The sequence below is a fragment of the Trichechus manatus genome, unplaced genomic scaffold (assembly GCF_000243295.1).
Source record: "Trichechus manatus latirostris isolate Lorelei unplaced genomic scaffold, TriManLat1.0 scaffold00185, whole genome shotgun sequence".
NCBI classification, from domain to species: domain Eukaryota; kingdom Metazoa; phylum Chordata; class Mammalia; order Sirenia; family Trichechidae; genus Trichechus; species Trichechus manatus.
This window is the reverse complement of record NW_004444121.1, coordinates 3,144,727-3,164,844: the sequence shown is the minus strand read 5'-3', so window position 1 is coordinate 3,164,844 and position 20,118 is coordinate 3,144,727. Positions and strand designations below refer to the sequence as shown.

The following is a 20,118-nucleotide window of genomic DNA, read 5'->3' as shown; positions in this document are numbered from 1 at the left end:
TGCCCCAGCCCAGCCCCCACCCGGAAGCCGGGTGACGTGGAAAGCTGGCAGCGGGTGGGACAGAGGGTGTCCAAGCCGGGCTAATCGGAGGATGCTTCTCCGTTCCCATGGAAACTGCTGCAGTAAGTGCAGCCTTTCAGGGTAGACTCAGGTTGGCTCAGCTGCCGAAACACCCACTATTTCAGGGCTGGTTACCTTGGTGACCCAGGTGGTGAAGCTGGGGGCGAGGGGGCGAGGAGAGAAGGGGGCCTGTCAGGGTGGAAAGGCCAAGGTATGGCCAGTGGCTTGGAGGACACTCCCCCAAAGTCTAGTCCTGACCCTAGTCACACACTGAGCCCTAATCCTCGCCACAAACTGAGCCTTCATCCCAGTCACATACTGATCCCTGACCCTGATCACACGCTGAGCCCAGGTGCCCATCATAGACTGACCTCTGACTATGGAGACACACTGATCTCTCATCCTCATGGCATACTGACCCCTGATCCCGGTCACAGAGTGAGCTCCGACCTCGGCCACACGCCCGCCACTAACGGGTGCTCGGTAGTTCTTATTTTTACGATCATTTTTATTTTTAACGTGTGTCCCCACACATAGCCGACGCTTGATAAACGTGAAGAGAATGCAAAAATGACGGAGGGAGGCTGGCAGGGAGGCCTCTGGGGCCTGGCAGGGCTGGGCAAAGGGGCACTGCTGGGTGCCGAGGTGCGCCGGGCTGGGTGGGCTGGGAAGGGGCAGCAGAGTGGGCAGGGCTGGGGGTGGGCTGCCCCTCCAGGCCCGGAAAGAAGCCGCCATTCTTCCCCGACTCAATGCCCCCTCTGTCCAGCAGCCTCATTTCCATCTAATTAAGAGGATGAATAGAGCCAATTAATGGCCCGCTGGGGCACCCAGACCACCCAGGAGAGAGAGTTCCGATGAGGGGCTACTGGCCCACCCGCCCGCCTGGCACCCCCGCCTGGTGACCGCGGGCTCCCTGCCCCCCGCGCCCACGCCGACTGGGATGGGGGCGCCCTTGGGCTCCAAGAGACCTTCTGGGGGAGCCCCGCCCTCCAGCTAGGCCTTCCCGGCTTCCGGGATACCCTGGAGGAGCAGGTGCGCTTCCCCTGTTCTCCAGCAGAGGGCGCCCCAGTTCACAGGTCGGCCGCACCTGGGCGGCAGGGTGAGAGCCAGCACGTCCCGCCCCGCCCCAGGCCCAAGTCCCAGGCACCCGCTGCGCCGTCCAGACGCGACCCTGCCTCTCGAGGGCCCCTCTCCGCCCCTCACCATGTCGGGGCGGGCTGGAGCACCCCGAGTCCTGCACTAGGGATTGGACCAGAGCCCACCGCGGGGCGTGCGGCCAGGGCCAGAGGCGGGCGCCCAGGAAGCCCCTCCGGCCCCAGCCCTGGCCCAGCCCTCCTGACTCAGCCCAGGCCTCTGGGGCCGCAGCTCCCACAGCAGTGTGGCCGGCGCCCCAGACTCAAGGAGCCGCTCCTCCAATATCCAGGGAGGGAAGAGGCGCGGCCGGGGGTGTGGTGGGGGGCCTTGTCCAGTGCTAGGCCCGCTTCTGAGCGCGACGCGACCCCTTTGCTAAGCCTTGATCCCTCCTCTAAGCCTCCCGTAAGCCTCACAAGCAGGTCCTGCTGGTCCCCATTTCACAGAAGGGAAACCGAGGCTCACGGAGTTGACACACCTGCCTAGGTCGGCGGGGATGGAGCTGAATGTGCACTTTCTTGGGGCCCCTTTTCTTGGACAGGCAGGTGCTCTCCGCCTTAATAAAGTGCCCTGTTTACAAGCCCAGGCTCCACAATCCTGGCCACTTGCGGTCCCATCCTGCCTCTGTCCTCAGGGGCTGGTGACCACAGACAAGTCGCTTCCCCTCCCCGACGGCCTCCTCATCTGTAAGAACAGTGTGTGACAGGGCTGCCAGCCGCTGTCTCCCTGCCTTTCTGGGAACCCAAATAAGGAAGGTAACCCCCACAGGGGGCTGAGCTCCTGCCTCCGGGACAGGGCGGAGGGCTGTGGCCGACAGCAGTGGGCAGCACGTCCCTGCCCTGCTGCCACCCCGCCGGCTGGTGTGCAGATGGGTAGAGGGGTGTGGGGGGAGGGGTGGCCATAAGCGGCCTGGCCTGTATGTGGTCCTGCCTCATGGAAGTGGCCGATGGGAGATTATAATCCTCACGGTAACTATCCACCGTCTCCACCCGGAATGAGCGTTGACTTCCCTGGGCGCTGGGGGCTTTATTGTTTGCTAAACTTTCCAAAACTGGCCCTTGGGCAGGGGCGTGGGCTCCACTGAGACGACAAGCCGGTCCCCAGCAGAGGGAGCCCTGGTCCTGCCTCACAACCCCCACCCCCGCAGCCTCCCCATCGCCCCTCAAACCCCAGACCTTTCGGCTCTGCGGGGGCCCCCTCCTCCCATCTGGAGCTCCCCCTTCCTCTGCTCTTCTCTCTCCGTGCCCTGGAGACACAGAGGGGGCTCTAGACACCTCCACCCTGGGGCCACACACCTCCACCTGGGAGGCCACATACCTCCACCTGGGTGGGGCACACACCTCCACCTGGGGAGCCACACACATCCACCTGGGGGGCCACACACCTCCACCTGGGGAGCCACACACATCCACCTGGGGGGCCACACACCTCCACCCGGGGGGGGCACACATCTCCACCCGGGGGCCACACACCTCCACCCGGGGGCCACACACCTCCACGTGGGGGGCACACACCTCCACCTGGGGGGGGCACACATCTCCACCCGGGGGCCACACACCTCCACGCGGGGGGCCACGTATCTCCAACCTGGGGGCCACAAACCTCCACCTGGGGGGCCACACACCTCCACCTGGGGGAGCCCACACATCCACCTGGGGGGCCACACGAGTTGGGGGGCTCGTAGGGCCAGGCCTGAGCCCAAATCTGACTGTCTCCAAAGACCCCCGTAGTGGCCCGGCACTCAATGTGGGAGGTCTCAGGGGTGCCTGGGGCTGCGTGGTGACAGGGTGATGCGAGGCACCTGCTGGCTGGGTGGCCTTGCAGAGACCCAGCCCCCCTCGTCCAGACCTCAGCACACCCCGTGCCACTCACACTCAGGCACCAGCACAGCCTGCCACCCCACCCCACTGTAGGCACACACACGGACACGCACACACACTCACACACGTGCGCACCACACACACATGCACGCGCATACAGGGACACATACCGCACACTCAGACACATGCGCACACAATACACAGGAACACACGCGTGCACACACATACCCCACACACACACAAGGGACAGGGACACACACAGGGATACACACACAGGGACACACACACACACACACACACACAGGGAAACACACACATATACACACTCGTCCCCAGCCCCCAGGACGCTGCTTTTTCAGAACCTCACATGTCGCTTCTGCAATAAAATTCTTTAATTAAAACATGAATATTTAAAACACCCCTTGAGAGAAATGGCCCATCTCACCAAAGGCAGGAAATGCAGAGAGATCACGGGTGAGAGACAGACGTGCTGAGAGACCCGAGGTGGGGGAGCCTGGCGGCCCCAGAAAGGGGCTGTCAGGTGGGCAGCGGGGCGGGTGAGGGGGAGGAGAGCGAACAGTTGCTCTGGCCTGAGGAGGGTTTGCGGGCGCCTGGCGCGTGATGTGGCCATGTGGCGTTTGGGCAGGCCAGGCGGGGGCAGGGACTGAAAATGGGCCACAGGCTGCCTGCTCGCTCCCCGCGTGGCCGTGCGCGGCCTGCACGGGATGGGATGGTGGGGCGCGACTGTCCCAGCCTTCCCCAAACACACGGGTCGGGGGGCTCCCTGACATAGGGCTCAGCAGACAAGATTCAGGCGTTCTATGCCTCCCCAGCTCAGCTGTGTGGCTTCTGAATGGTCCTCTGCCTCTCTGGTCCTTGCACCACCCTGTCACAACACATTCACACACATGCACATAAGTGCACACACACACACGTGCATGCACACACGCATGCATACACACCCGTGCACACACACCACACATACACACATTAGGTGACCAAAAGAGCCGGCCCTGCTGTCAACTGCCACTTATGACTCTGTGACCTCAGCCAGGTGTCTTAACGTCTCTGTGCCTCCTTCCACTCAGCCAGCATTTATTGAGTGCCTGCTGTGTGCCACTCAGCCAGCATTTATTGAGTGCCTGCTGTGTGCCAAGTACTGGTCTAGGGGCTCATGAGTGAATGGGGCAAGTACCCTGCCTGTGGCGCCTCCATCCTAGCAGGCACAGACAGACAGTGGTCAGCAGACATAGCAAATAAGGGCAGCCACACTGTGCTCAAGGACAACATGTGCTGTGGAGAGACAAAGACAGGGCGCAGGGGTCAGAGAGCTGCGGCAGGGACACTGCCATTTTATACAGCCTGGCCAGAGTCCTGCCACCGAGGAGGTGACGAGTGTGCAAGGGCTCGAGGGGGCCAGGTCTGCAGGTGTCAGGCAGAGGGCACCGCCCATGCAAAGACCCCGAGGCAGGCACATGCCTCCTGGGGGCCGAGCTCACCGGCGGCTGTGGAGAGTATGCAGACGCTGCCGGCACAGTCAGCGTAAATGACTGCTGTTATTACCACTCAGACCATTTTTACTTCCAAGGTCCCAGAAGCATCCAGTCTTCCGGATCCAGGCACTGAGGTCTGGGCCACCACATCTCTGCATCAGGGCCTGGGCGACCACCGTCCACCCCATGCTGCTAGTGCAGAGAGCTCCCCACCTTCACATCGCAGGCTCTCTCCAGATCCTCTCCCCACAAGACCCCCAGGCCCAGCCGCACAGTCTCTGGGGCTCTGAGCCAAGGCTCTGAATCGGCCCCTGCAGAGCCCCGCCTCAGCACACACGTGCACAGACATATGCGATGCTTGCACACTTGCACGCATGGATATGCCCACAACGCACAGCACACATGCACCCGTGAAAACACATCCTGGCACACAGGCACATGCACAGATATGCACACACATGCATGCACATATATACACCTGCAAGCATGACCATGCCCACGATGCACAGCACACACACGAACACACATACTTGTGCATATACACACATGCACAGATATGCACACACACACATGCACACACACACACACCTGTGCAATACAGTACTCGATACACACTTGCACACACACGCACACAGCTCCCCACCTCCTCCTGAGCACCACCTCCAAACATCCCCTTTCTCAGGGTCTGCACACATACCCCAGACGGCCTGAGCCGGCTCTCCACACCCTCCTTCCTCCGTCTGTCTCTTTGTTCTCCAAGCCCCCTTGAGGCTCCCTCCTGGGAACACCTGTGGGCACTGCGATCTCAGCACCACCTGTGCTTCAGCTCGGACCCGACTTCGCCCCAGCCCCCTTCCTCACGCCAGTCTGGGAAAGTCGGTATTTTTACTCTTCCCACTGAGTGACAAGGAGCCTGAGGGGATGGCCCGGGGACACAGGACAAGACAGGGACAGGCTGGGGTTCGAGCCCAGGCCGGGGGCTTTGCCAATGTGGTTCAGGTGCCACCTCCAAGCACCCATCACCCCAACCCATCCCGTCCTGGCACTCCAGGCCCTTTAGCTCACATGACACCCCGCCTGGACGCCCCACACGCATTTCACTCAGTCCCACTGTGACCTCTGGATCTTCCCCCCTCTGCCACCCCACCTTGGTTGATGTTCCCATCCCAGCCCAGAAACTCAGGAGTAGTCGGGATGTCTTTGCTCCTGCCCTCACCCTTCCCCTCTGCAAGTCTGTCAGCCCCACCCCTGTGCCCAACCAGACCAGGCCTGCTGGCTTGGCGTCCCCTCAGAGCCCGACACCCAGTCTGCTACATGGCCTGAGCAACATGAGAGCGCGTCACTTTGGTTAAACCCCCCACCGCCAGCCCCTCTGCCCTCTACCCAGGAGCCCCATCTGGGGCCTCCGCTTGCTGGCACCCAGCACCTCTTGGCTGGGCCAGCAGGTCGGGGGTACAAGTGAAGGGTGAGGCACCGGTGTCCTGTGGGGCCACACGCCTGGACACCCTCCACCTGCCAGCCATGTGCCGCACCTGCCCTTCCTCCTGCACCCAGCACGGCTCAGCCCTCCCAGCACCCCACGCCGTGCTATGAAGAGCAGCTCCTGTGGACTGGAGGTGACTAGGGACCAGCACCTGAGGCCCATCCTGTCCAGCGCTACCACACGACCTTGCCAGGCAGCCAGCGTTTTGTAGATACGGAATCTGAGGCTCCGACGCGGTCAGGAACTCGCTGGGGGAGGGGGGGGAGTTCCTGCGTCCACCCCCTCCCACACCAGCCTCCAGCCTCCACCCCACCTCCCTTCCCCATCCCCCTCGGAGAAGGTGCCCTTGCCAAGGTCACGGTGACCTTCATGCGGCCCAGCCTGAAGGTCGGTCCTCAGCACCCTCCACCCAGCGCTCAGCAGCCCCTGACCCAGTGCAAGGTTTCTGGAGAGGCCACCACCGCCCCCGCCCCCGGGGACCCTGCCTCCTCTTCCTCAGGTCCCTGTGGGCTTGGCCCAGTCCCCCACTCCCTAACACAGGGGCCCGGACCCCTCCTCTATCAACATATACTGCTTGGCTGGGTCTCATCTGGGTCTACGTCCCCTGAACAGAACCGCATCCTAGGCTGGCTGGCTCCCTCTGTAACCTACGGGGAATCACTTTATGCCTCTGAAGACATCATTCTGAGCAGGAGCCCACGGCTAGCTGGATGCCCCCGGCGGCTGCCGGCATTGAGGCCAGGGACCCCCACCACCCTTGTCACCCCCACCCGGCCTCACCTCGTTGCCAGCCTTGCCTGCTCAGCCTCCTATCTCCACAAGGAGACCCCACAGTGCAATTCGGAACCCTCAGCGTCCTCCCCAAGCTGCCTCGCCCCATCTTGGTGGAGCCCCAGCCTCCCAGGCTTTTGGACAGAACTCTGGAGGTCCTCCTAGCCTGGGACCTCAGGGTGAATGGGGGGACTCCACCTTCCCAGGGGGTGCAGAGCCCCCCGCCCGCCTCGCCCTCCACACACACAAAGCCTGGCCAAGCCTGGCCAAGCCTGGCCACAGCCTCCTCGCGGCAGAAAACCTGCCAAGGTGCTTCACGTGGCTGACGACCCCTGCCTGCTCCAGGCCTCGCCCGCTGTGCCCCTGGCTGGAGCAGAGTCCCCGAGTCCACAGGGTTCACCCCTCCTTGCTCCCAGAAGGCCAAGCGGGTCTGTCCCACCCCCGCCGAGAAAAACCATGGCCCACACTGCAGCTGCTCCCCCGCCACCCGATACAGGTATCCGTGCATTCATGGTGTCTCTCTCCCTCCCCGCCTCCCAAAGCTGCCCGACAGCACCAGAGACGTCTGCACGCCCGCAGCACTCAGCAGCCAGCGCCCGGACACGGACAGTTCGTGCAGCCAAGCCACACTCGAGGCCTGACTCTCACCTCCTGTGTCATGTCCAGATAACGCTCCTCCATGCAGGCCTGCCCCCAGCCTGGACAGTCACCCACCCCTAGAGGCCCCGCCGACCCCATCCCCCAGCCTGGACAGTCACCCACCTCTAGAGGCCCTGCCGACCCCATCCCCCGGCCTGGACACTGAGGCCTCCCTGGTCCACTAGATCCTGCCTGAGAAAACGGAAGGCCCACCCCCTCAGCCAGAAGGCAAACCTCGGCACCCTGGAGCCCAGCCTGAGCCCTGTGGACCTGGTCTCAGCTCAGGCCACTGTTGGTTCGTTCATTCATTCACTCATTCAGGAAACACCGTGGCTGGACCCTGGGGGTGTGGTGACTGGCAGGCCACAAGGCACAAAAGCTCTGTCCACCCCACCCCCTTGGTGCTGGGGCAGCCCTGGAGGGGAGACCTTCGCTCCCCACCGCTCCCTGCCTAAAGAGCCCCCCTGCGGTCCCTCCCGCCAGCCACTCACCTGCAGTGCCGTCACCACCCCGGTCCTGGGTCAGGCTGGTGAGGCAGTTCTCGGGGCCACTGGCCACGCCGTCCTGCAGGCAGACGTCCCCGCGGGGAGCCGGGGGGCCGGCGGCAGGGGGACCAGTGTCCCCACCCAGGCAGGCGCAGGGGGTCTGCATGATGCCACAGGGATGTGAGCTGCGACTACCAGCCAGACAGGCGTCCAGCCAGCGGCACAGCATCTGGCAGGCGGCGTGGCTGGGGCTGCGGTTGCCCACCACCAGATACTCCACAGAGAAGCCGTCGCTGGGGCCCGGGGGCCTGCTGGGCGCCTCGTTCAGGGGTGGCCGCTGGAGTCGCATCTGCAGGAACTGCTTGCTGGCCTGCAGGAAGGCCAGGGGCGCCGAGGGGTCACACAGGCGCAACACCTCGTCGAAACTCTCCACGCCCAGGTAGGTGCGCGTGGACTCCAAGAAGGAGTCGAACTGGTAGGTGTGGACACGGCCAGGGCCGTCACAGGGTTCGGGTGCCTTGGCCACCTTCATGTAGAGCGTGTAGCGCCGTGGGTCTGGATTGCGCAGCGTCCAGGAGCAGCGCGAGGCGTTGGTCGGGAACACGGAGGCCGCCGAGAAGTACCCGAAGAACTTGCCCTGCACCAGCGTGGCGCACGGCTCGGGCGCAGGCCCCGTGTCCAGCCCCGTGGCCGCGCGCGCACGGCGCCCCAGTAGCAGCAGGAGCAGCAGCAGTGCGAGGATCCACAGGGCGCCCGGGGCGGTGGCCTGGCCCCTCATCCTAGCTCGCGGGGCCGCTGGGGTTCCGCGGGCTGGGCAGGCTGGTGTCGGCCAGGCCTTGACATGCCAGGGGCCGGCGGCGGGCGGGGTGGGGCCGGGGCGACAGGGAGAAGGGCCGGGGCGCCAGGCGAGGGCCAGAGGGCAGACAAGGCACGGCTTCAGACGACAAGGAGGGCAGCAGCAGCTCCTAACGCTGGGGGCCCAGACGCCCGCCTGTGGACGCCCGCAATACCTGGAAGAGAGAGAGCAGAGGGCAGTGTGAGGCCCCAGGCAGGCTGGGGTGCACGGGGCAGCACCCACCACCCAGGGCTCCCAGAGGAGGGTGGCTCAGCCCAGGCCCTGCCCAGCAGTAGGGCCATCCAGACCCAGGCCCAGTCACAGACCAGGTGCCGTCTGCCACCTGTCTGCCGCTCGTCCACCAGTGTGTCCACCGCAGAGGCAGTTCCAGCCCAGGGGACGGAGGGCCTCCACCTCCACCCAGGCCTGAGCAGGCAGAGGTGGGTGGTGCCAGGCCAGCACCCACAGGGCCTCAGGCTGGCCCATCTGGCTTGGCTCCCGAGGGCTCCTCCTCCCTGCCCACCCCCGGCCACATCGCGGGCCCCTGTCAGCCTCTGTCCCTCTGCCTGGCCTCTTCCAGCTCCCTGGCCCCTCCTGCCCGTTCCGCTCACCTTCCCAATCCCCGGCCTTTCTGGGAAGAATCCCAAACATGACCACAAGTGGGGCAGGGAGAGAGAAGTGTCATTTTGGCCATGCCCCAGCCTCCCCGTAGTACCCTCTCAGAGCCCCACCCCCAGAGCTGGGATGGACTGCAGAGCACCCCCCGCCCCCACCAACCTGCCCCCTTGTTGACTCTGCTTCTGCTCCTTTCTGGAAGGTTGACATGGGGCCCTTGGCTCCGCTCTGCCCTGCTCGCCCTGGCCCCTCACGCCCACTGCAGCCCCAGGGGCTGCGCCCCTCCACTGCCTGCTTCCCTGCACGCCCCTGCCAGGACTTCCCTCTGCACCCGCTCACTCACTTCCTGGGCAGGGGTCCGCTCGCCCCTCAGGCCTGCAGCTCCACCTGCACTGAGCCTCCATGCTCCAGGGGCCAGTGCTGCCGTCCTCACTTTGAGGAGCAGACAGAGGCCCAGAGGGCGGGGGGCTCACCAAGGTCACAGGGAGTGGGTGGGTGGGAGGGAGGGCCGAGACTAGAGTCCCGCCTGACCCCAGACCGGTGCCACCAGAGCACCTCCCAGCTCCAGTGGTGCCCCTCGGCCCTGGGGGAAGGGAGGCGGCTCCTGGCACGTGGCTCAGGGAGCCGGGCACTGGCCTGTTCTCACCTGCTGTGAGACCCTGGCAAGTTCCTCCTGCCCCCAGACCTCGGTTTCCCCTCCATCCTCACGGCCCCTGGCCTGGCGGTCTGTCCCACCCTGCCCAGCTCTGTCCCGAGCACAGGTGCCCACCCCGCTGACCACGGACAGCCGGCCACCTGCCCACAGGGCCTGGCCACTCCCTGCTGCTCGGGCCCAACTGGCAGGTGACACAAGGTTGGTCACTGCTCTGCAGTCCCCTCCTGGCGTCCTTCCCACACGGGCCTCGTGGGCGGGCAGGGAGCCTGCAGGCGGCCGCCAGGGCTGGCCTCGGCTGGGCCGCGCTTCCAGGACGGGAGCTGGATGCCTGAGGCTGGACTCAGGCCCCACCCTCCCTGGCCCTGTGGCCATGAGCACACCCCTGCCCCTGAGCCTCAGTTTCCATCATCTGCACAATGGGGTACCCCACTGCTCTCTGCACGAGGGTTAGAGCTGGACCTGAGCAGGGATGCGGGGCTGAGGCTTGCCCAGGGGTGGAAGGGCCAGACCCAGCCCTGCGGGGCCTCCCCATGACCAACGTTCAGGTCCCAAGCAAGGAATTAAAAATATTTTTAAAGGCAGGATAAAGAAGAAAAATCTACAATGCAAAGTTCTCACTCAGCTTTTTGGGGCAGACCTGGGTAGAGGCACCCCTCCTCACCTCTGCCCACACTCAGGGGACTGGCCTGGGCAGGGACCCCCAGTCCCTGGCACCCCCCCCATCATGTAGACGGGGGCGTGTAGAGAGAGGAAGGACTGGCCGTGGTCACTGGCCCAGGCCCAGGAACCCCGCCCAGTTCCCTATGGCACAGCCCCGCCCTGCCCCCTTCCTGTCCCAGGCAGGGGCCTGATGCAGCCACAGCCACCCCGACTCTGCTATGGACCCAGCCCTGCAGGGTTCCCCCAAGTCTCCCAGAGTCCCCAGGTGAGCCCCCGCAAAGCCCAGCAGGACTTCAACCCACTGCCGCTGGTCACCCCACTCCTGAGCACCTGTGACAGAGATGCCCTAGAAAGACCCTGCCACAGCCCTGGAAGCTCAGTCGGAGGCTGGTGAGGGCGGTGGGGGAGGAAGCAGACGGAAAATGCCCAGCAGCCATGAGGGTAGGGGACGCCAGGGGAACTTTGGGGCCTGGACAGCAGGAGGAAGGAAGTGTCAGCGGGCAGGCAAGGGTGGGAGTGGGGGTCTGAAGCAGAGCCCAGTGGCCCTCAGGCAGCCACAACCCCTGGAGACCCGGGACCTCCGAGCGAGCCTTCAGCAGGCTCCGGGAACCAGAACTCATCTGGAAGTGCCCACTCGCAGGTTCTCAAATAGGGTTCCTCAGAGCCCTGGGGTTCCAAGGAGTGCCACAGGCCGCCAGAGAGTCGGGGTGAAAGGGGTACAGGGCTCAGAACCCTTCCTGGCACCCTGGATTCACCAAGAACACCCCTGACCTGAACGGATGCACACACTGGCTCAGGGAAAGCTTCTGGGTGCACGATACTGTAGCCGCTAGCTGGGGTTTGAGAACTGCAGAACTGGCCCTGCCCACCTCTCCTGGCCGGGTCACCGGGCAGAGCAACACCTGGCCGCCTGCCCACACCCCCTGCCCACCCAGCAGCCCACAGACGCCTTCAGTGACTGGGCCTCTCCTCCCGGCTGACACCTGCCAGCCCCCTCTGACGAGGCTGCGATAGTGACTCTGAGGCCCGTGGCTGGCTGGCACCTCCAGCTCCACGCCCCCCAGGAAGGGCCTGGGGACACCAAGACTATGTTTTCAGACTTCTGTCCCTCCCTGTGCCAGGACCTAAGCGGGGCATGGTAGACCCAGGTCACGCGGCCGTGGCAGGGGCTGACAAGCCGGCAGTCAGTCCCACCCACGGGCAATTGGCCAGACTTCCGGCTTCGGCTGGGGGGGGGGTAGGGGGTGGTGGCCTCGCTGAGAAGGGGCAGGAGTGTGTGTGTGTTCAGTGTGTGTGTGACTGTGTGCACAAATGTGGTGTGTGTGAGTGTGTATTGTGTGGGTGTGTGTGCATGAGTGTGAGTGGGGGGTGTGTGCACACATGTATGCAGATGTGCATGAGTGTGTATCTGCGTGTGTGTGAGTGTGGTGTGTGTATCTGTGTGAGTGTGGTGTGAGCGTGTATCTGTGTGTGGTGTGAGCGTGTATCTGTACGTGTGTAGTATATGAGTGTGTATCTGTGTGTGTGTATGCATGAGTGTGAGTGTGGGGTGTGTGCACACATGTATGCAGATGTGCATGAGTGTGTATCTGTGCATTGTGTACTGTACGTGTGAGTGCATGAGCGTGTGTCTGCGTGTGTGTGAGTGGTGTGTTATGAGTGTGTGAATGCGTATCTGTGCATGTGTGAGTGTATCTGCGTGTGTGTGGTATGTGTGCAAGTGTGTATCTGTGTGTGCACCTCTGTGTGTGGTGTGTGTATGAGTTGTGCAAGTGTGTATGCGAGTGTGCATGAACATGTATCTATGTGTGTGTGTGGTGTGAATATGACTGTGTGCAGGTGCGTATCTGTGCATGTGTATTTGTGCACATGGATGTAGGTGTGCATGAGTGTGCATCTGCATGTGTGTGGTGTGTGGTAATATGTATCTGTACGTGTGTGTGGTGTAAGTATATCTGTGTGTGTGGTGTATGTGTGTATCTGCGTGTGTGTGAGTGGTGTGAGAATGTATCTGTGTGTGTGTGAGTGTGGTGTGTGTATCTGTGTGAGTGTGGTGTGAGCGTGTATCTGTGTGGTGTGAGCGTGTATCTGTATGTGTGTAGTATATGAGTGTGTATCTGTGTGTGTGTGTGTGGTGTGTGTATCTGTGTGAGTGTGGTGTGAGCGTGTATCTGTGTGGTGTGAGCGTGTGTCTGTATGTGTGTAGTATGAGTGTGTATCTGTGTGTGTGTGAGTGTGGTGTGTGTATCTGTGTGAGTGTGGTGTGAGCGTGTATCTGTGTGGTGTGAGCGTGTGTCTGTATGTGTGTAGTATATGAGTGTGTATCTGTGTGTGTGCGCACACACCTGGAGAGGAGTCTTGCACACCGTCACACCTCAGGAGGTGAGGGTGGGCTCAGTGCCGCCCTCACCGGGCTATGCGGGGCCAAAGACGAGGGCTGGGAGAGAGGCACCCCCCACCCCTAGCGGTGTGTTTATGAGACCCCAAGGGGCAGGGCCAGAGACACAGAGTAGCTTGTCCCCGACACGCAGCCAGCCCAGGCCTGCTGACTGCCCGTGCCCACCTCTCCCAGACCCTGCCAGGAGACAGGAATCCCAGGAGCCCCCAGCTGACAGAGATGGGCTGGAAAGAGGCTCCTGGGTTTCTGATCCTGGCGCTGGGGCGGGTGAGGGAGGGGGTCCAGCCTGGTTCCTGGTTTCTCATCTCGTTAAGTGTCCACAGTTTAATTAGCGCCAGCCCTCTGCCTCTCAGGGACGTGGCGACTGCCTTGGTCCCAACCACAGGCTGTTCGGGTGGCCACTTGTCCCCCCCGCCTCCGCCAGGGCAATCGGCTGCATCACCCGCTGCCCCTCTTGGGTTTCCAAGGACAGCGGCCGATTAGCATTCGAGCCCTCGCAGGCCCTCCCTCTCCCCGTCACCTTCCTAGGGCCACAGTGCCCTTGCTGCCTGGAAGTTCTTCGTGGTGTCTAGCCCCCATCCCTCCTGCTGCAGGGGAGGCTGGCCAGCCCTGTGGAGGGCAGAGTGCCCTTCCCTGGTCCCACTGCCGTGTGGCCGCCCAGAACCTGGAGATGTGGTTCGGGGACTTGGAGGTCTCTGAGCCGGGGTGGCAGGAGATGGGGTGATGGGAGGTGGGGACCTAGGAAGGCTGGGCAGCCGGGCCGGCCACGTGGGGTGGGGTGGAGAGCTGGGCGTCAGGGGTGAAGAGGAAGGGGTACAATGATGGACATCTACTGAGTGCTGCCCGGAAGCCAGAGCCAGGTCGGGGTCTCCCACAGACCCCTCGAGTAATCCTCACAGCAGTCCACATTGCAAACAGGGTCACTGTCAGATGGGGTCCATGCCGGCCCCCCAACCATCCCGGGACTGCAGATGAGCCCAGGCACGCACACACACACACACGTGCACACACACATATAAACACGCACACATACACGTACATGCACGTATATAAACACGCACACACATGCACACAGAGGTACACACACATGCACACATACGTGCACCTACATAGAAACACATGCACATGCATGCACACATACATGTACACACGTACACACGAGCACACATACACATGCACACAGTTGCCCTGCGATCAGAAGCTCTACACCTCAGTTTCCCCATATTGCTCACACACGTGTGCACACACACACATACACGCTCACACACCTGCCCCGGCAACCAGCAGACCTGTGCTCCTTTGAGCTCTGCGCCTCAGTTTCCCCACTGTGCACCAAGGAGCTGGGCTGGCTACTCAGGCTCTGTGGTTCTCCAGCCTCAGTCCATGCTGGCCCTCCCCCAGGGCTCAGCTCCCCCGCTCGCCCTGGGCCCAGTCCACACCGACAGGCCCGACCCCAGGCCCCGGCCTCCCGGCGTCCCCTCCCCACCCAGCCAGGCTGCCAATGGTGGCCCAGACAGCAGCCACAACAGGCGCTCTGTTATCACCGGGGCCTCTGAACAGTGCCGCCTGTGTCCCCGGAAGGCTGCGCGGGGGAGGGGCAGGGGCGCCTCGCTCCGAGGATGGCCCGGGCCAGTCTCGAGAGCGGCCCCAGAGAGGCCCCCCCATGGTCAGCCCGCCCTCGCCATTTGGGGTGCTCACAGCCCTCACAGCTCCCTCCCTGGCCAGCAGGGCAGCCCAGGGCTGTGGCTGGTCACCCAGAGCCACCGCTGTCCGCCTGTGGGACCAAGGGGGTCTGGTCCGGGCCGGGGCTATGAGGCAGGCCGCGCTTAGGCACCAGGCAGAGCCGGGGTGTGAGCAGAGACCGCCTACCTGCCTGCTGCCCCCTCTGACCCTGGGAAAGCCAGCAGCCAGGCCCCACTGCCAGCTGGCAGGGTGTTCTGAGCAGGACCGACCAGGAGCCCTGGGTCATTTGCACCCACACCAGGTGGGGATGGGGCTGGGGCAGTGGGCAGCCAAGTGAGGCGTGCCTGTACAGCTGGGGGCAGACCCAGGTGTGAGGGGTGGACCAACGGACGGGGCGTGGGAACCCCGTGTTCACCATGCTTGCCGAGCGGGCCCAGCCGGAGGACGCCAGGCGGAGCTGCCAGGAGCAGAGACAGTGCCCAGCCTCAGGATTCGCCTCTGCGGTGGGGGTGGGGGTGAGGTCTTGCCCCAGCCCCCCTCCCCGGGGCCCAGCCGTGCCCCTCCGAGGATGCTCTTGTCCAGTCTTGGATCCCCAGGAGGCAGGGCCATCCTCCACCCCCTTCACAGACAAGGAGGCTGAGGCCCCTTGGCTCCATCCCACCCCCTGGCCACCATGGAGGCCCGGGGCAGGGGGCCAGCTCTCTGGACATCCTCGAAGCCTGGTGCCTTGTGCCACCCCCTCTGCTGCCACAGCCTCCACCTGCCCAAGACGCCAGCACCCAGCCACTGCAGGTCCTGGCCTTTGGTATGCCGGGCCCCGCCTGGGCCTCCCTCCTGCTGATGCGGGGTACAGCCTACTTACCCTTCAGGACACAGGGCAGAAGCACTGTCCCGGAGAACCTGCCTGAGTCACCAGGGCTCCTGAGATGGGGTGTCCCCTCCTTCCCTGCACCCCAACTCGTGCATGTGCACACACACACGCACTAGCCACATCCACGCCCTCACAAGCACACACACGCACACACAAAAGCACTAGCACACCCACAAGCTCACACGTTGGGTGGTGATGCTGCCTGCCAGCTGCCCCCCCGGGCCCGGCAAGGACTTGTGGACCACCTAGTCAGAGGTCGAAGCCCCAAACGAGCAGGGAAGAAAGTTTCAACAGGAGCAGCTGTGGGGCACAGAAGGGCATGAAGCAGGGCCTGGGGGCCGCTGTAAGCTGTGGGTCAGACCTGGGGACAGCCAGGTGGCAGGGGACCTCTCCCTGTGCCCCACTGAACCTCGGGGACTCGGACAGCAGGGCTGGGGGTAAGGGCACCCTGGCTTGGGACTTGATACCTATACTGGGGAAAGCAGACCACAGGGGAGGGAGTGGCTGGCGTGTAGCCACCGCCAGGGGCACCCCCCATCACTCCTTGGTGGGGGGTCTACCCGCAGGGATAGATGAGACCCTGCACCACTCAGATGCAGGCTCTGGGACAGGAGTGAGGGGAGGGGAAGGCCGTGCCCCCAGCTGCTCACCCTGCCCGTGCCACTGCCTACCACCTCTGCAACTGGACTGTGCCTGCAGCTGCCCATATGGGGCTGAGGCCCCGTCGAGGTCCCGGCGGTCCACGCAGCCCCTCCAAGGGGCCACACACTCGCGAGGGAGGGGTGTGTCTGGGATCTGGAGGTGAGGAACCTTAGTGCCCTCTTTGTCCCTTGCTCAGCACAGGAGTGAGCCGGGCACCCAGGCTGGTCACCCGGGGGAGTGGAGCCTGTGCCCCTGCCCTCCCCACGCAGGATCTGTGCTCCTGAGGTCTTCGGGGGGAGGGCTCATCCAAGGTCGCTTGCCCAAGGTCACACTGGGAGGGTGGGGAGGACAGCACAGTCAGAGGAGCTGCGGCCCTGCCCTGGGCCTGGGGGCAGGTAGCTCAGGGGTCCCAGGGGCAGCCGCGCAGGTGTGTACCTGGAGTGCAGACAGCCGAGGTCACAGCCAGAGCTGTCCTAGGAGGTCAGGGCTGCCCTGGCTGCATGCCAATGGGGTTAACTATGGAGCCAGTCTAGACGCACCCCACGGAGCCCAGGTGTCCTGGCACCCAGCTGCCCCAGCCCCTGCCCCCACCGCCACAGGGAGGCCTGTCATGATGGGCGGGGCCTGGTACTCATTTGTCCCGACAGGCAGGGCAGGTCCCCCCTGTCCTGGTGCTCAGGTGGGAACTGAGGCCCTGGCGAGGCTGCACGCTGGGAACAGGTCCCACCCAGGCCTCCAGACCCCTGTGCTGTCTGAACAGCTGAGGGGAGGGAGGGATCCGCAGAGAGGATGTGGGGGGCACTCGAGGCTAAGAGTGCTGCCAGCGGCCTCGTCTTGAGCACCCACCATGCGCTGCACGGGGGCGGGGGGCAGCCTGTGTCTCGGGCAGTGACTGCAGAGCAGCAGAGCCAGCGACGGAAGCCGGGCCTCCGACAGCGCACAGTGTCCTGCTGGGGGCGCAGCCGAGCACTGAGGGGCTCCCAGGGTGTGTGCACGTGTGTGCGTGCACTATGCACGTGTGTGTGAGTGTGCAAGCGTGCACATGGTGTGTGCGTGCACATGGATGGGGGTGTGTGTGTGATGTGGTGTCTGAGTGAGCACGGGCTCCTGGTGTTTGAGTGTGAGGGACCTCTGTGCGTGGAAGTAAGAGTGTGTGGGGTCTGTGCGTGTGTCTGCACATGTGCGTGCGGGTGTGTGTGTGTGTGCATGGGGGTGTGGGGGTGCGGCGTGTGCACGCACACGTGCTGCTGTCAGAGGCAGCCCCCTGGAGCCATCTGTGAGACCCAGACCCAGGGGTGGGGCAGGCTGGGGTGGTGGGGGCTCCCTCCCCGGCACTGAGCCCTGTTCCTGTCCATCTGGGCCGTGGACACCTCACCGCCACCCCTCCTGGGATGCTGTGCTTTCCAGTTTACACGGGATGCTCAGGTCCTCCTGGGCCATATACCTGACCCTTGTGTCACTGCGACTCTACCTTCCTTCCAGAGAAAGGACTTGTCCAAAGTCACTTTGCCCACAAGGGCAGGGAGACTCGACTGACCATATGCCTGCAGGGATGGGCAGGGCTTGGGGGCTTCGTGCCGACTCACATCTGGGCTCCTCCACATTGCCCCTGCAGAGCCCCCCAGAGCTCTCCACCGCCAGTGATGGCAATGGGGCCAAAGACACTGCTGATGGCTATGGTGGGGGATGATAGTCGGGGGGGGTGATGCTGGGGGGCAGTGATGGCTACAGCGGGGGGGCTGATGGTGGTAAGGGATGATAGTGGTGAGGATGATGGTGATGGTGGGGATGCTGGTGATGGTGACGGGGATGATGGTGATGGTGGAGATGATGGTGATGGTGGTGGTGGTGGATATAACGGTGATGGTGGGGATGCTGGTGATGGTGGTGGTGGTATTATGATGGGGATGGTGGTGGGGATGGTGGTGGTGGTATTATGATGGGGATGGTGGTGGGGATGGTGGTGGTGGTATTATGACGGGGATGGTGGTGGTGGTGACGATGAACACCAGGACTGAGAGGAAGGGGCCCTTCCCAGCCACTGCTGAACACTGTGCAGAGAAGGAAGGAGGGAGGGGATCAGAGGTAGACCCAGGGGGTCCGGGCAGAGCCAGGGCCAGGAGCTAACGCCTTGCAACAGGCCTGACCCCCAGCCTATCATTGAAGGCATTGGGGACGAGACAGGTGCCCCCACAATGTACACAGAACACTTTCATTATCTAAACCACCTACAGGGTCAAGAAACGCTCAAGCTTGTGGAGGCACAGAACATTCCGGAAGGACCACAGGAAATCGTTAACGGGTTATGCAGGGTGGGAGGACCACGGTCTGGGGTGGGAAGGAGATTTCTTTGCGTTTGACGCGCAGTACACCGCTCACGTAGTTGGTCGCTTTTTCAATTAAGAGAAGTTAGTCAACGTGAAGAGAGGAGGGAGGGAGGGGCAAGTGGGATCCAAGTGCCCCCTCAGCTGGCCGTGAACTTATCTCCCGAGGCCAATCCTCTCCTTAGCCCCGTGAGACAGGACGACACGGAGGAGGCCACGGAGGTGGGCCCGCCTGGACGTCAAGTTACATCGGAAGCTCTTCCCACTCCAGGCCTCACTCCTCCCCTCTGGGAAATGGGGAGAGGGCAGGATCGGGGGCTCTCCCATCGCCCTTGCAGCCCTGATGTTCCAGGCACGCCGCCATGCTCCTGGACATGACGGTCCGAGTCTGCGTCCCCGGGTGTGTGCCCGGGCGTCTGTATCCACAGACGAGCGAGGATGCGCACAGGGCACAGGGCGGCGCGCGCACTTGTGTGTGTGGTTGGGGTGCTGCTGTTGGCACATCGCGTGAGCCGACAGCTGAGCCCAGGGTGTAGGGCAGTGGGTGTCTCTGAGCCCTGTGTGTTCTTTTTCTTTGTGGGAGTACGTGTGCTTGCACTGTGCATGTTTGTGTTGCACATTGATGTGTGTGTGTAGGTCTTGGGTGGTGGCAGAGCGTGGGGTGATTCTGTGATGAAGGTGTGCACACACATGTGTGTTGTGTGGGCCTGGGAGCCCTGTGCACCTGAGTGTGTATCTGTCCTCCTGGTCACTCTCCCTGTGACCCTGTTGCCCCAGGAGCACCCATCACCCTGTTGGCAGGTCCAGATCAGGTCACCAAACCTGGCTGAAACCCTTCCACAGCTCCCACGACACAGCCGGGCGGGGAGAGGAGGACACAGGCCTCTCTGGGCCTGGCCCCACTTCCCTCTGAAGTCCTTCTCTGGCCACTCACCCTCCTCCTCCGTCTATTCCTCAAGCATTTCTCTCTCTCCTGCCTCAGGGCCTTTGCACAAGCTTTATTTCTGCTGAAAACCTTCTCACTCCATTCACAACCACCACCCACCCCTTCTTCAGGTCAGTTTGGTTGTCAGTTCCTTCTGGAAGCCTCTTGGGGGCACCCTGCCTTAAAGCCCTGCAGGCTCCTATCTTCTGGCCCCCACCCTGAGCCGGGTCCACAGAGGGATATCCAGGTCGGATTCCTCCCTGTCTTCCCACCAGCCTGTGCACCCCGTAGGCTGCACCCCCAGTGTGAGTGTGTGCACGTGGGCTGCGGACAGGGCTTCTGGTGGGGGGAGCTGTGACTGTTCACCCCGGAGACACAGCTCTGCCCAACGGCGCAGCTGCAGCCAGCAGTGCCACAGGCCCCCGGGGTTTAGAGGACATGGCCGGGCTAACACAAGCCTCCAGGTCTAAGGTCTTCCTGAGAAGGTGTGTGGCAGTTAGAGCCCCCCCATCTCGCGCACGCAGCCCACACACACGGTCTGAACGGTCAGAGGCTCAAACGTGGTTGCCACCGAATGCCACAGCCAGGGCGCACACTCACGGACACGCGCACCCACGCCACGCGCACA

The 20,118-nt window shown here is 63.3% G+C and overlaps 1 protein-coding gene across 1 annotated transcript in view; it reads right to left on the bottom strand.

Annotated features, from left to right (window-relative positions):
• Positions 1 to 8,660, bottom strand: part of ADGRB1 (adhesion G protein-coupled receptor B1) — an 80,185-nt gene extending 71,525 nt beyond the window's left edge. The window contains exon 1 of the mRNA XM_012558762.1: positions 7,889 to 8,660. Coding sequence (XP_012414216.1) covers positions 7,889 to 8,660 — 772 coding nt within the window. The remainder of the gene's footprint in view (positions 1 to 7,888) is intronic.
• Positions 8,661 to 20,118: the final 11,458 nt, after the last annotated feature.